The 14253-nt window shown below is 41.6% G+C and overlaps 2 protein-coding genes across 6 annotated transcripts in view; both read left to right on the top strand.

The window, feature by feature from the left end:
• LOC120547299 (filamin-A-interacting protein 1) overlaps positions 1-4841 on the top strand; it is a 50129-nt gene extending 45288 nt beyond the window's left edge. The window contains exons 6-8 of one of the 5 annotated variants that reach the window (XM_039782842.1): positions 94-158; positions 1914-1971; positions 4530-4841. In XM_039782842.1, coding sequence (XP_039638776.1) covers positions 94-158; positions 1914-1971; positions 4530-4538 — 132 coding nt within the window. In that variant the 3' untranslated portion in view covers positions 4539-4841. Of the gene's footprint in view, positions 1-93; positions 169-1913; positions 2620-4529 lie in introns of those variants that run through there. The other 4 variants (XM_039782841.1, XM_039782843.1, XM_039782839.1 and 1 more) reach the window with 4 other exon arrangements.
• Positions 4842-6840: 1999 nt separating this feature from the next.
• LOC120547298 (cell cycle control protein 50A-like) lies at positions 6841-14241 on the top strand. Its single transcript, XM_039782838.1, has 7 exons — positions 6841-7162; positions 8815-8934; positions 9031-9138; positions 11234-11321; positions 11421-11564; positions 12574-12780; positions 13926-14241. Exons 1-7 carry the CDS (start codon positions 6920-6922, stop codon positions 14117-14119), a joined length of 1104 nt encoding a protein of 367 aa, XP_039638772.1. The 5' UTR covers positions 6841-6919; the 3' UTR covers positions 14120-14241.
• The last annotated feature ends 12 nt before the right edge of the window (positions 14242-14253 follow it).

The following is a 14253-nucleotide window of genomic DNA, read 5'->3' as shown; positions in this document are numbered from 1 at the left end:
AGAGCTTTGGAGAGCATCATGTCCTCCATCTTTCTTTCTGTCTTTCTAAATACGTTGTGACTTCTGAACAATGTCTAATCTTTTACGTTGCAGTTGCTTCTGAAATGTTTCAATATGAAATCAGGTGGTGGGTGCTCCCTAGATAGCACTCTCTCCAGGTATAAAACAGTGAGTTTATGAACATATGATCTCACTGGTATGAACTAACACTGGAATGATTTAACATGCATTAAATCCCACATCACAGAGCAAGAGAGAGGCCTTTCTAAAAGGTCTTTCTAGGGGACAAATTCCCCAACTGCCAAATTCACTCCTTTTAACCAAACACGAGCAGGAAGTGACCAATTTTGACGTTTCACTTTTTTCACCTTAAGAACTTACATTGACAGATAAGCAGCTATAAAACCCTCATATTGTTACCCAACCTGATGTGAATTAATTAATTTCCACACACTCGTGTAAACAGACCCAGTAAGCATAACTTGGACACTTCAGTCACTTAGACAGAAACCCAGTGGATGGTGGGCAATCTTTTCAGCAGCTTATAAGGTGAGAAAAGGATCATTTTCATCACAGCTAGTCTCGCATTGCCAGCTCTATGTCCACAGCGCTGTGGAGGAAAGTCTGGCTGCACCACCAATACATTCTCGGATAGGAGAAAAAAACAAAAATGCTCTGCGTTGTTTGCATTTCTTTTTTTGGGGCTTTTCCCTTTATTGACAGTGGATAGACCAGAAAGGGGGAGAGAGATGGGGGATGACACGCAGCAAAGGGCAGCGGGTCAGACTCGAACCCGGGTCGCTGCAAAGGACTCAACCTACATGGGGCGAACGCTCTTACTGGGTGAGCTAGAGGCCGCCCCGGTTGTTTGCATTTCTTTAAACCAATCACAATCGTCTTGGACGGTGCTTAACTCCTGCTCCTGCAGCTTCTTTGATTTTACGTGGTTAGTATTAACTTAAATGAAAGCGTAAATCATGTTGCTTTGTGCGCGTCTGGCATCGTTTTTCCCACCGTATTAGCTGCTAAGAAGATTGCCTACCATCCTATTCCCCAAACAAATTTAATGAGCCGCTCAGTGACAGAAATGTCTGAGGTGGATTGTAATACTGTATGTAGTAGTGATCCAGGTAAAAAAACATGCTCAATGGGAAGCTCACCTTTCCTTCATGTGCAATCCCTGCGATAGCATTTCTACGACACAGTTACTTACATAAGAACTATTAACCAGTCCCTGCAGGATTTCGCGATGTCGCGATTGCAACAATTCACGCAAATTCAACCAATCATCGTGAATTTGGTGCGACTTGCAAACCACCGCAACTTTTCAGCAAATTTGACCAATAACCGGAGTTTCCCGTGACTTCAACCAATCCCAGCAGTCCCCCGTGCCAGACTTTGTATCAGTATGGGACTCTGAGAGCCACTGACCAAGCGGAAGTGAGAACAGGTTGACATAACACACCTGCGTCGCCAAATTCATTTCCTTGTTTCTGATATGAAGACAATAGGATAGGAAATTAACTAACAATGTAAAGATCAACAAGCCACTAACACATATGATCAGATTTTTAGTTTTAAATCCACCAGCCCTTTTCATATTGTATCAACATCAGCATCCTGAGCCTTTTTGGTAAGGTCACTAGGAAAACTCAGTTTCCTTTATTTATTTTTAAATTTTTTTTTACATCTTTCACTGTCTCTCGCAACTTCATTGCAACAAAAATATAAAAGACATCGCAACTTTTATCGCAATTTTTTACAAAAGCTTCCACAAAATCGTGCATTTTGGGCCGCAACAATCTAAAAAACAAGGACGCAAAATCCTGGAGGGACTGATTAACAACAACCCAACTCTGTGTTTGCTATGATCCAAATCATTTCCTAATGATGCTCTGTTGTTTCTTTTCCAGGCCAGTTCGGATGTGCAGCCAGCTCGGAGCGCGGCCACGCGGATCCCACTGTCAAAAGGTATGAAACCGAGCAGCAAGGCGCTTCTGGGCGTATCGACGGTGACGAGGTTAGAGTCGCGGGCAGAGAGCCAGTCGATGAAAATCGAGCTGAGGAAGTCAATGGTGTGCGGCTCTGCCTCTGCGGCAGGAGGCAAAAGCTGAAGCACAAGAGCGCTGCCATGGCAACAACCCAATGCGAATGCTTCATGTTTGAGTTTGTCACAGAATCTCCCGCCAAATATGAGTCACAGGCCACATCAGTATAAAAACACAAATGGGACTGTGTGTGCGTGTGTGTGTGTGTGTGATATTCCAAACACTTTTATTTCATTCAGACCTTCAGTTTGCAACTATACATGTTTCAGGAAATATTTTATGTAATTTCAAAGGCAGGTTTTATGATATTTTTAATTGCCACTGAAGCACCTCTTTGCATGTCTCTTTTGCAATTGGAGTGCGTGTTGATTAACTTCATCTTGGTGATCATTTTGGCCGCAGCTCCAGACTTGTTGTCATCATTTACATTTTTTCATTGCATGTGTTTATTTCACCATCGCTTTTGGGAGGTTTTTCCACTCACTGAAGCATTGTGAATTGTTTGGGACAAGAATGAATTGTCGATTTGTGACAGGCACCAAAATAAAAAAAATATTTATCTCTGAACCAAGTATGGCATTGCTTTGTAGCCTTTATTTGTGTGTGTGTGTCTATGTGTGTGTGAGAGTGACTTAAACAGCGTGTGAGAATCAACCAGGAAACCTCCATAATATTAACACACGCTGCTAAACAAGGCACAACTCAACAGCCATTAAAACTAATTTTCTGCGCTTATGTTTCATGTAACGGTTCCATGTAGGGCTGGGTTTCACCACTGATTTTTACAAATCGATACGATTCTGATTAAAAAAGGTCCCGGTTTGATTTCCAATTCAGTGTTGATTTGGGACATTTCAGTTGCAAAAGCGATCTGGCCTAGATATGAAAGAGATCCTACAAATATACAAGGTTCCCTCTAACCTGGTACATTATTAAAAGTATAAATGTTTACATTAGGAATTGACCCCAAAGCAGTTACGTTAATGTACTCTTTTCAAACATGAACATACAGCAGGGGTGTCAAACTCAGACTTTATTGATGGCCACAATGGAAAAAATAGAATCATATCAAGGACCAGATGTATAGTTTATTGACAATCTTTTATTTAAGAGAAAAGTCAAACATCTATGACAGTATTATAGTATGAATTATTAAGTCTTCCCACTTACAGTGTTGTCGACATAAAGTCCTTAAAAAGTTTTTTTAAAAGTTCCTTAGCCAACATAGAAAAAAAACGTTGGTAAAAGCGGCAAAAACAGTGAAAAAAGTGCCAAAAAAGATCACGAAAGCGTAAAAAAAAAACACTGGAAAAAGTGGCGGAAAAAGCGACAAAAACTAGGAACCTAATTGATATGCGGGGCCGGATGTGGCCCACGGACCTCGAGTTTGACACGTGCACTACAGCAACTCACAAGTGCAGCTCTACAGACTTTTAACCCTTGTGTTGTCTTCCTGTCTATGCAAATGTTTGTTTATCTGGGTCAAAATTTAAAATTCTAAGTTTCAATGTTTTTGTTGCTTTTCCACCGATGTTTTTGTCACTGTTTATCACTGATATCATGAAGTGTTTGGCGTTTGGCCTCCACTGACTTACATTGCGATTGCGTGGCCGGCGTGTGACGTTTCCACGTTTCTTCTTTTCCTAAACGCAAACGTAGCGATAACACGCCACGTGGCTTTAGAAAGTGTCACGTGGCGTGTATGTTTACGCTGTGACGTTGCAGACTGCCGTCCGCTGTATACAGCGTAGACATACACACGGATAGCTCAAAATGCGTACGGATAACACGCCACTTGGCTTTAGGAAAGTGGCGTGTATGTTTACGCGAAGTCATGATGTCATGTTGTTTTTTTCCTACGTTTTTGAAGCTTTTTCTGACATTTCTGTCACTTTTTTCAACGTTCTTTTATCATTTTTTTCCCTCCAAATGCTATAAAATTAAATAAAACTTTTGACGAGCGTTGTAGGAAGCCATCCACGTTATTTATTTATTTTTTATTTGGTTGAAGGAAACCCAAATTTCTGATATAGAAACTTTTTGAAAATGGCTCAAATCTGACCCGAGGACAACAGGAGGGTTAAAATGGTCGTGCCAGTTTTTCTCTCGCCAAAATATAACCTAACTATGGAGCATTTCTTTTAAATCCCCTTCCTGAAAAGCTATCATGATGTAGTAGTTGGTACACTACCAATGGATTCTTTAAGTCTTCTAGTTTTATCATATACTAACAAATAAAATGCAATTTGCATCAAAATTGTGTAGGCTACTGCTTCTTAGAGTCATAACTGAATAAAATCTGAACACACATAGGCTACATGATATACATCTTTTCAGAGACAGGGACTTAGGCTTCGAGAGGGTGTCATTATCGCCACTGCTGTTTGGGTAGCAGTCTGAAAATAAATGCTACTGTTGAACCAAAATGAGACTAAAATGTGGCCTTCAAGGAAACACACGTGTTGTAATTTTCTACCACAGGTCAGGTGATGGACGCCGCCTCAGCAAACAGACCATAAGCTGAGATCTGTGATGTCATGAGAAGAAATCTAAAAGGCGTCTCTCTTATAATATCTTCAAGCCGAACCAAAAGCATGCTCGGATTGCCACAGAGATCATGTCATACGAACGATGAGCTGAGGGCTTCAGGGGTTGGAGACGTGTCTGAGTCAGCACAACGGGCCTGTTCTCCCTTTTTTAAAGGTGCCCTGCCACACAAAACCGTTTTTACTTGCATTTTTTTAAATCTGTTAGGTCCATATGTGTTTGTGTTATGTGGTGAATGTGAAAATGAACTGCTGCCTCCTCTGTCAGCTCTAGCCACTGGACAGAAATAAGCAGCGAAATCAGACCAATTACAAAAGCTGGTCAGTCTGACATCATGTAGCCTGAGCTCATTACTATTCATGAGCTCGCCCAGTTGGGTTGGGTAAAGGATTCTGACAGCCAGGCTCTCATTGGCTAGCTGTTAGCCAATCAGATTCAAACAGCTTAGCTTGTTGAATATTAATGAGAACTGGCAGAAATTGAGCTGAGTCTTCCTGCAGGCTTTCTATACCACGCTAGAATGGCTTGAAACAAGGTAACCAAGGCATTATTTTCCACAAAAAATGTTAGACTCCATGGTAGAACTTCAGACATTACCACAAAGTCATGAAATACATGTGGCAGGGCACCTTTAAGATTCTCTTTTGGGCCTTATGGCCTTTATTTGATAGGATAGCATGAAGACAGGAAAGGGGAGGGGCACCCTGGTAGCTCACTTGGTTGAGCGTGCACCCCATGTACTAAGGGTCAATCACTTGCAGTCCACTGCAGCTGCCCGGGTTCGATTCCAACCCGCGGCCCTTTGCTGCATGTCGTCCCCACTGTCTCTACCCACTTTCCTGTCTTCATCCGCCTATCAAATAAAGCCCAAAAAGCCCCCAAAAAATAGATTGAAAAAAAGACAGGAAAGGGGAGACAGAGAGGGGGACGACATGCAGCAACGGGACATGGGTCGGGCTCGAACCCAGGCCACTGCGCACGCTCAACCAGGTGAGATACCAGGGCACCCACTTTCTATTCTCTTTTACCAAACATTCATTGGTAAATTATAGGTAATAGTTATATCTTATGTGTTCCATAGAAGGGCAGAAATATAAAAAAAATCTGAACACAGACAGTTTACTGTACAGTGGAAATGTTGGTTTTACGCTGGATTTAAAAATTGCTTCGGAAAGTTGCTGAATTACTTAAGTGTATGGAAAGTAACCAAAGTAAATCAATGGCATGTAGTTTTAAAGTGTATTTGACTCTATAATAAACATAAGAATGTATTATTTGTGTTGATCAAAAAGGCACTTGGGAGTTTTCAGTTTTGTTTTCTTTAGAAAAGCCCACAATAAAGACACTTTCCCCCCATTTTTAAGTGTTTTTTATTTTTTGGCTGTTTGTCAGACATGCATGATAATACACATTGCATTTAACTACCAGTGGATTTGTCTGATAAAAAATAAACACTGAGGCATTCAAGATGATTTTTTGCAGTGTTTTATGAATGGCTGTTTTGATACGGTGTAGCTTATATAAACTGGGTTGTGCTGCATCAGGAAATGAGACACTTACCCCAGCAGCACGTGGTATAGGCCTGGGGTACGGCCAGTCTCAAAACGGTGTGCACTGTTTTGCTCAAGGGGGTAATGGCTCTTATATACTAGACGCATCCAAGGTGGCGCACGCCATCGTGACGTCAAAATGACGTAATATCCTGCCGGCGCGCCCCATTTATAGCGTGCGAGCCGAGGTCGCACACGGCTCTTTTTTTTTGGATAGACTCAAACATTTCCGAAATTCAATTCTGAAGTGAGTAAAAGCTGGCCGAGATTTAGAAAATGTCGCTTTATGGATATGAAATTTCCCCTGTAGAATGAATAGGTTGACAATCCTATGTATTGTTTTGTTTTTTGTTATCATAATTAAGAATAACATCTTTTGCTTCCAGTTTAATTACGTGATTCTTCTGAATATTGAAATAGTTTTCAATTTTCTTCCAGAACTTCTTCAATTTTACAAAATTCACATTTATTGTCATATATATATATATATATATATATATATATATATATATATATATATATATATATATATATAAATATTGTGCAATATTTTAAAATGTAATTCTTTCAGTTGCTCAACTATGTAACTATAACAACTATGTAGTTATGTAACTACATAGTTACGCTCCATAACTACATAGTGACAAAAAAAAACCCTACATAGTGACGTGACGTGACGTGACGTCACCACGTGGTGCGTTCATATCCTTGTTTGTAAACTTCCTGGTGGAGCTAACGGCGCTAGCAACAACTTGTCGATTTCGGGCAGCGATCATGATGGCGTCTAGTTACAACGCCAAAGACGAAGATGGACATATAACCGTGTCCGGGCCCGGCGGCGGGACTCTGCGCAGCAAGAAGCCCGAGAACACTGCGTTTAAACAGCAGAGATTACCCGCTTGGCAGCCCATCCTCACCGCGGGCACCGTGCTCCCTGCCTTCTTCATCATCGGACTCCTCTTCATCCCCATCGGCATCGGCCTGTTCGTAACGTCCAACAACATCAAGGAGTTTGAGGTAACGTTATATGGCCCGCCTGGATTAGCCGTGCAACACACAAGGACGCAGCGACACAATAATATAGTCACATTCCCCGTGGAGCTGGCTTGTATAACTCCGACCACTCACGCCAAATTCCATTTAAAAATTGTGTAATTTTTCCTGACCTTGCATATCTGCAGATTTCCACGTCTTCTGTAATTTAACTTCAACATCTTCCGAAACGTTATGTTCCTCCGGTAAATTCGGCATATGTGTGACCGAAAAGCAGCTTTCATTTCAATAATACAATCAACATCTAGCTAGGCTAACCTATACAACATTGTGTTGTCAGCTGACTCTTCCCATAATCTTTCTCCAAAATACGTCACTAACGCGTGAAGCATGTTTATATTTAATAGACGTTGGAATCTATGTAAAATAGTACACTTTTGGTCAGATTTAGTGACGGATATTAGACCAAACACTAAAATTGAGGATTTTTAAATGGAGTTTGGCGTAGTACTGTTTCCCATAATATAACAGACATCTGACCAAGTTATGTGTTGCTGGCAGCATTGGCCATTTAAATGGCCACAATACTTGTCCTTGTATTTCTCCTTTGGCTTGGTCATCTTTGTTACTGTCTCAAACATATAATTGACCACTTGTCCTTCCCACTAAAGCACATGCAGTGTGTGTAATCTATCATTGTGTCGGACAACTAGTCACGGCTGTGACCTGGTTACAGATTGACTATTTTTCTTTTCGTTCTAGTGTTAACCCTTGTGTTCCATTCGACTATGCATCGTATTATTTTTGGAATTCGTGGTCAATAAACCTCATTTACATGAAATTATACCTAATTCTTGAGTTAAAAAGCAGAAATTATGATTTATTTTAGACTAATATTAAAGGAAGGATAATCACAGAATGGCATTATGTCAACGTTCAGTCAGGATACTGTTTCTAATTGCGATTATTTTTGATTGATAGCGATATGATTCACGATATTGGAGGGAATGATCATTTTTGTATCGTTATTCTCATTCTTGTTGAAAAATATTAAAATTAAATTAACTATAGTGTGATATTTTTTTTTTTTTTTTTTTGCAAGGATCTGTACCAAAACAAAAGATTGTTTTCTTTAGACTGCAGGATACGACTTGTCGGCCGGGACGTCTCTGCAGAACCATGATATTTAATTCAGAATGGTTTAACACAAATATTGGATACAGTGCATTGCAAAAGTGTTCCCCCTGCTAAATCAGTAATTTCACTGGATAACAATGACTATATGTATTTATTATTATAACAGAGGATAAATGCAAAATTTATACAAAAGTTCCTTTATGGACTACCAGAATCAAATTAATTGATAATGAGGTGTAAACAATAAATAAATATTTTCTTTTTTTACTTTCCTGGACTGGGTTACAGGTGCATAGCATTGGCGACAGCGTCACAGGATATTAAACCTGTTTCTTTGAACCTGTAATTGTTTGTCCTCTGTCACTTACAGACATGTTTGCAAACTCTAACTTGAAGCACTAAAATTGATTTTTTTATTATTATAATTTTTAGGGGGGCTGAGATGAAATTTAGGTTCCAAAAAAGGGTCTAAAATCGCCACTAGTAACTACTGTTTTTAAAAGTGCCGTGTAGATCCACTTCTTTCTCGGTGTCTACAGGTGGATTACACAGGCATCGACATGTCCAGTCCCTGTTTCAACTGCTCCCAGAACTTCAGCTGGAACAGCACGAGGCCTTGTACCTGCACCATACCTTTCTACCTGGACCAGCCATATGAGGTGAGCAAAAAACATACTTCCCAATACTTTCTGTAATAAATCTTCCCACAGCCAGTTTGAACAATTTGTCTTTTATACGTTTATCTTCCTCAACAGAGCAACGTCTACGTGTATTACGGCCTCTCCAACTTCTACCAAAACCACCGACGCTACGTCAAGTCGAGAGACGACAGCCAGCTGAATGGAGACGTGAACTCCCTCATGGTAGGGACTCACTTCCACATGGCATCTCTGATAACACACAGGGTTCAGAATATAGCACCATCTCCCAGCCAAATGCTGGTAGAATGCGTTCATGGCTTCAGCTGTCCAATGAAAATGGACCTTTTTCACAGCAGACATTTTGACTTGTCCTAGTACGAAAATGCACAGCTGAAATTGATAACCTTAACGATGGCTCAATTCCATCAAGTGTCCCAGTAAGCTATTTCAATGAGTCAGCATGCACAATACCAGGACCTCTCCTAAGTGGAATGCAGCCATCACTAATGGTTTAATACCAGGACCTCTCCTAAGTGGAATGCAGCCATCAGTAATGGTTTAATACCAGGACCTCTCCTAAGTGGAATGCAGCCATCAGTAATGGTTTAATACCAGGGTCTCTCCTAAGTGGAATGCAGCCATCAGTAATGGTTTAATACCAGGACCTCTCCTAAGTGGAATGCAGCCATCAGTAATGGTTTAATACCAGGACCTCTCCTAAGTGGAATGCAGCCATCAGTAATGGTTTAATACCAGGGTCTCTCCTAAGTGGAATGCAGCCATCAGTAATGGTTTAATACCAGGACCTCTCCTAAGTGGAATGCAGCCATCAGTAATGGTTTAATACCAGGACCTCTCCTAAGTGGAATGCAGCCATCATTAATGGTTTAATACCAGGACCTCTCCTAAGTGGAATGCAGCCATCATTAATGGTTTAATACCAGGACCTCTCCTAAGTGGAATGCAGCCATCAGTAATGGGTTTGAATACACCTGTGCTTTTCCTACTATGACATGTCTGCTGTGAAAAAAAAATAAATAAATGTTTATTACTTTTCCGAACAAAATAAAGTTTTGGATGAATCCCAGAATACATTTCTTGGTTATATATTTAGTTATGTGACCCTGATGATGTAATGACACAAGTAAACAGCCCATGAAGTAAACCAAACCTCTTTGTTATCATAAAAACATTGTCTTTTTTCTTAAATGAACAGTATTACATTATTAGTACAGTAAATGCAACGCTACCAAGCCACGGTCAAGTGGCGTGCGTCGCCGTGACGTGTAGTTTTTCAAGATGTGACTTCAGGCTACGTTGTAGGGTCCGGCGTAGATTTTACACAGAAGCATAAATCACGTAGTCTGGAAATCCAGACCCAAATCAGAAAGATTAAGGGTCTGGCATTGAGTAATGAAAATGGCCCAGCTCGAGGGGCGGCACCAAGCATGCAATTGGCTAACACTACGACCAATCACAACAATACACAGGGTGACGTATCCAGAGCCCCATACGCTTAGCTACCAGAGGAGCTAACTGGTAGATTAAACTCTTAGCTACCAGAGGAGCTAACTGGTAGATTAAACTCTTAGCTACCAGAGGAGCTAACTGGTAGATTAAACTCTTAGCTACCAGAGGAGCTAACTGGTAGATTAAACTCTTAGCTACCAGAGGAGCTAACTGGTAGATTAAACTCTTAGCCACTAGAGGAGCTAACTGGTAGATTAAACTCTTAGCTACCAGCGGAGCTAACTGGTAGATTAAACTCTTAGCTACCAGCGGAGCTAACTGGTAGATTACACTCTTAGCTACCAGTGGAGCTAACTGGTGTATTAAACTCTTAGCTACCAGCGGAGCTAACTGGTAGATTAAACTCTTAGCTACCAGCGGAGCTAACTGGTAGATTAAACTCTTAGCTACCAGCGGAGCTAACTGGTAGATTAAACTCTTAGCTACCAGTGGAGCTAACTGGTAGATTAAACTCTTAGCTACCAGTGGAGCTAACTGGTAGATTAAACTCTTAGCTACCAGCGGAGCTAACTGGTAGATTAAACTGTCGTCCTTTGTTTAGCTCGCCTCTGGCCCGCCTATATCAGATACACCGATGTGATTGGTGCAGCTCGGCTACAACGCCATAGTTAATGAGCATCATTACTGAATGCCAGAGGGACTCGCTGAGCAAATTCAAATTGTGCTCTCGCGAGATCTCTGGATTTCCAGGGTATAAATCACGCTTTAGGCTGATACATTTCTGTTTACAGGCACATACCTGCAGGTGGTGCCATTTATCTTTTAATCTCCTCCTAATCATTCACAGAGTCCCAGTAAGGAGTGTGAGCCATACGCTTTTCATGAAAACAAGCCAATTGCTCCGTGTGGGGCCATCGCCAACAGCATGTTCAACGGTGAGCCAGTTAACCTGCCCTGTTGACCCCGAAACCAAAAGTTCTGAGTGTGATTGTGACGAATTCTTTCTAATCGACTGTCTTCTCCTTTGACCGCAGACACATTGGAGCTGTTTTACAACGACCCCAACGGCACAAGGATCCCGATTCCTCTGAACACCACGGGCATCGCCTGGTGGACCGACAAGCATGTGAAGTTCGGAAACCCCGGAGGCAACCCCAACCTCACGGCCGCTTTTCAAGGTATCGGCGGCAGCCCGTCAGGGTCATCTCTCACCAATATGTTGGAGGGGGAGAAGTGATTTTCTGCAATCAGCTTCAGGATGTCTGTAAAATTAATAAGTCTGCACAATATATTGTGTTTTATTGTCATTGAGATAGATAGATAGATAGATAGATAGATAGATAGATAGATACTTTATTGATCCCCAAGGGGAAATTCAAGGTCCCAGTAGCTTAAATACCTCACACATAACATACACATACATTGTAAACAGGATGATAAAATAACAAATCCACATGAATATATTATTCATGTGGATTTGTTATTTTATCATCCTGTTGACCATAAAAGAAAAGATACTAAATAAAAAACAGTGACAGGGCAGGGACTGACCCTGTGATTCAGTCTGCATGGTAAGGTGCTCTATGAGAGTGTGTGTCATGGTGCTATGGTGCAAATAAGTCCAATAGTGCAAGGATAAAGTCTAGAGACCAGCATTGAATGTGGACAATATAAGAGAATAATGTAGGCATAGTAATATAAAAACTATATAGCACACGTGTAAGTATAGCAGCGCAGCACAGCTATTTTTATTCCGGCGCCCATGTTATCCAATCTGTTTATGTGACAGAAAGTTGCGTGGTTATGACCCAATCGTTAGCCTATTTTTATAAAAACGTCTGCTACAGAGCCATAACGTGAGGTACAAGGTAATGGAGCCTTTTATACGTTGTCGTGTTTCTTTAGAAAAAATAGTCTTTAAACGCTTCAGATGTAAAGTTATTCGCTGTCAAAGTGGCGCCAAAATGAATGGGAGTCAATGGGATGCTAACGGGAGGTGATGGCTTGTTAGCCTCATAGTCTCCCCATAGGAGTCCTCTTTCCGGATGCTCGCTTACCCCCTTGTTGGCGAATCAGTTTGTCATGAGACTTCATCTTGCCATCACTACAAAACCTTTCCCTGTAGGGATTCATTGGGTTAGTTAAACAAAACTTCATCGCTGCTCTTTTTTTCTCCTTCTGATTCAGGTACCACGAAGCCGTTGAACTGGCGCAGGCCTGTCTACGAGCTGGACGCTGACCCGGGGAACAACGGCTTCATCAACGAGGACTTCATCGTGTGGATGAGAACCGCAGCCCTGCCGACCTTCCGCAAACTCTACCGCATCATCAACAAGAAGAGCAGCATGGTTCCAACGCTGCCCCGAGGAAACTACACACTGGAGGTCGTCTACAGTATCCTTTATGTCACTGGTTGGCAAACTTCGATAAATGGTGTTCCCCTTTTGAATTGTGTTTCTAAGCCACGTACCCCCTGACCAGCGCGGATTATTTTGGTAGAAAAGAAAGTCTATATGAAGAGGAACAACACAGCAATGGCAGAGATGGATTTACTAAACAACAGCCTTGTAACTGAATAAGATTTAAATGCTAATTAAAAAAAGGCGACATAAACTTTGAAAAAAATGACAAAACCTTGGAAAAAAGCAACAGGGTAGAAGGAAGTAAGGCAACACTTGGTCGACAAGAGTTGGTCGACTTGGGGGGGGGGGGAAGAGGAAAAAGGAAGGAGGGAAGTAAGGCAAGAGTAGGTTGTAAAAAAGTGACAAAAACATCCAAAATCAAAGGAAGGAAGGAAGGAGGGAGGGAGGGAGGGAGGGAGGGAGGGAGGCAAGAATAGGTCCAATGAAGGTGAGAAAAACTTGGATAAAAGTGAAAAAAAACTTTATATATGTGACAAACAAAAAAAAGACAATAGGAAAAAGGAAGACAAGAGTAGGTCGAAAAACGTCCAAAAGCAACAAAAAAAAGAGGTCCAATGAATGCGACAAAAACATCACATTTTTGGTAGAAAAAAAAAGTCTAGTCTACATAAAGATAGTCTTAATTAGCTTTGTAGCAACTCATTTGGCAGTGACAAAAGTGACAGAAAATTCAAATAAGTGACAAACTTTCGAAAAAAGTGACAAACTTTGAAAAAAAACTTTGAAAAATATACAGTAGAAAAAAGTAAGGAAGAAAGGCAAGAATAGGTCAAAATAAACGACAAAACCTTCATAAAAAGGTGACAAACTTCAAAAACAGGGACAAAAAAAAGCGACAGTACAAATAACTCCAGCTTTGTAACTGAAAAACATTTTGCAAAAAATATCACGTACCCCCTGCAGTCCTCCAGAGTACCCCTAGGGGGACACGTACCCCCTGCAGTCCTCCAGAGTACCCCTAGGGGGACACGTACCCCCTGCAGTCCTCCAGAGTACCCCTAGTGGGACACTGACCCCCATTGCAGAAACAGTGTTCTACTCCACCCAGCCATTGTTCCTTTGTAGGGGGGTCTGCTTTGCGCCCCACTGTTCCCACCTTTAACCAGTTGAACCCAGATTATCCTGTCCGAAGCTTCGAGGGCAGGAAGCGGGTGATCCTGAGCACCATCTCCTGGATGGGGGGCAAGAACCCGTTCCTGGGCATCGCGTACATCACCGTGGGCTCGGTCTGCTTCTTCCTGGGCGTTGTCCTGCTCATCGTCCACCACAAATGCGGCAACCGAAACAACAGCGCCGACATTTCCAACTGAGGCGGCGGCCGGCGCCCTCCAGCTCACCTCCTCCTCCTCCTCCTCCTGCTGCAGTGAGCACATCCGTCAGGGTCAACTTTATCGTCCAGAGGCACCGCTGGTAGATACATAAAAAAAAAAAATTTAATACAACG

The sequence above is a fragment of the Perca fluviatilis genome, chromosome 18 (genome assembly GCF_010015445.1).
Source record: "Perca fluviatilis chromosome 18, GENO_Pfluv_1.0, whole genome shotgun sequence".
Taxonomy (NCBI): domain Eukaryota; kingdom Metazoa; phylum Chordata; class Actinopteri; order Perciformes; family Percidae; genus Perca; species Perca fluviatilis.
The sequence above is the reverse complement of the archived record's forward strand: the minus strand, read 5'-3'. Positions and strand labels throughout refer to the sequence as shown.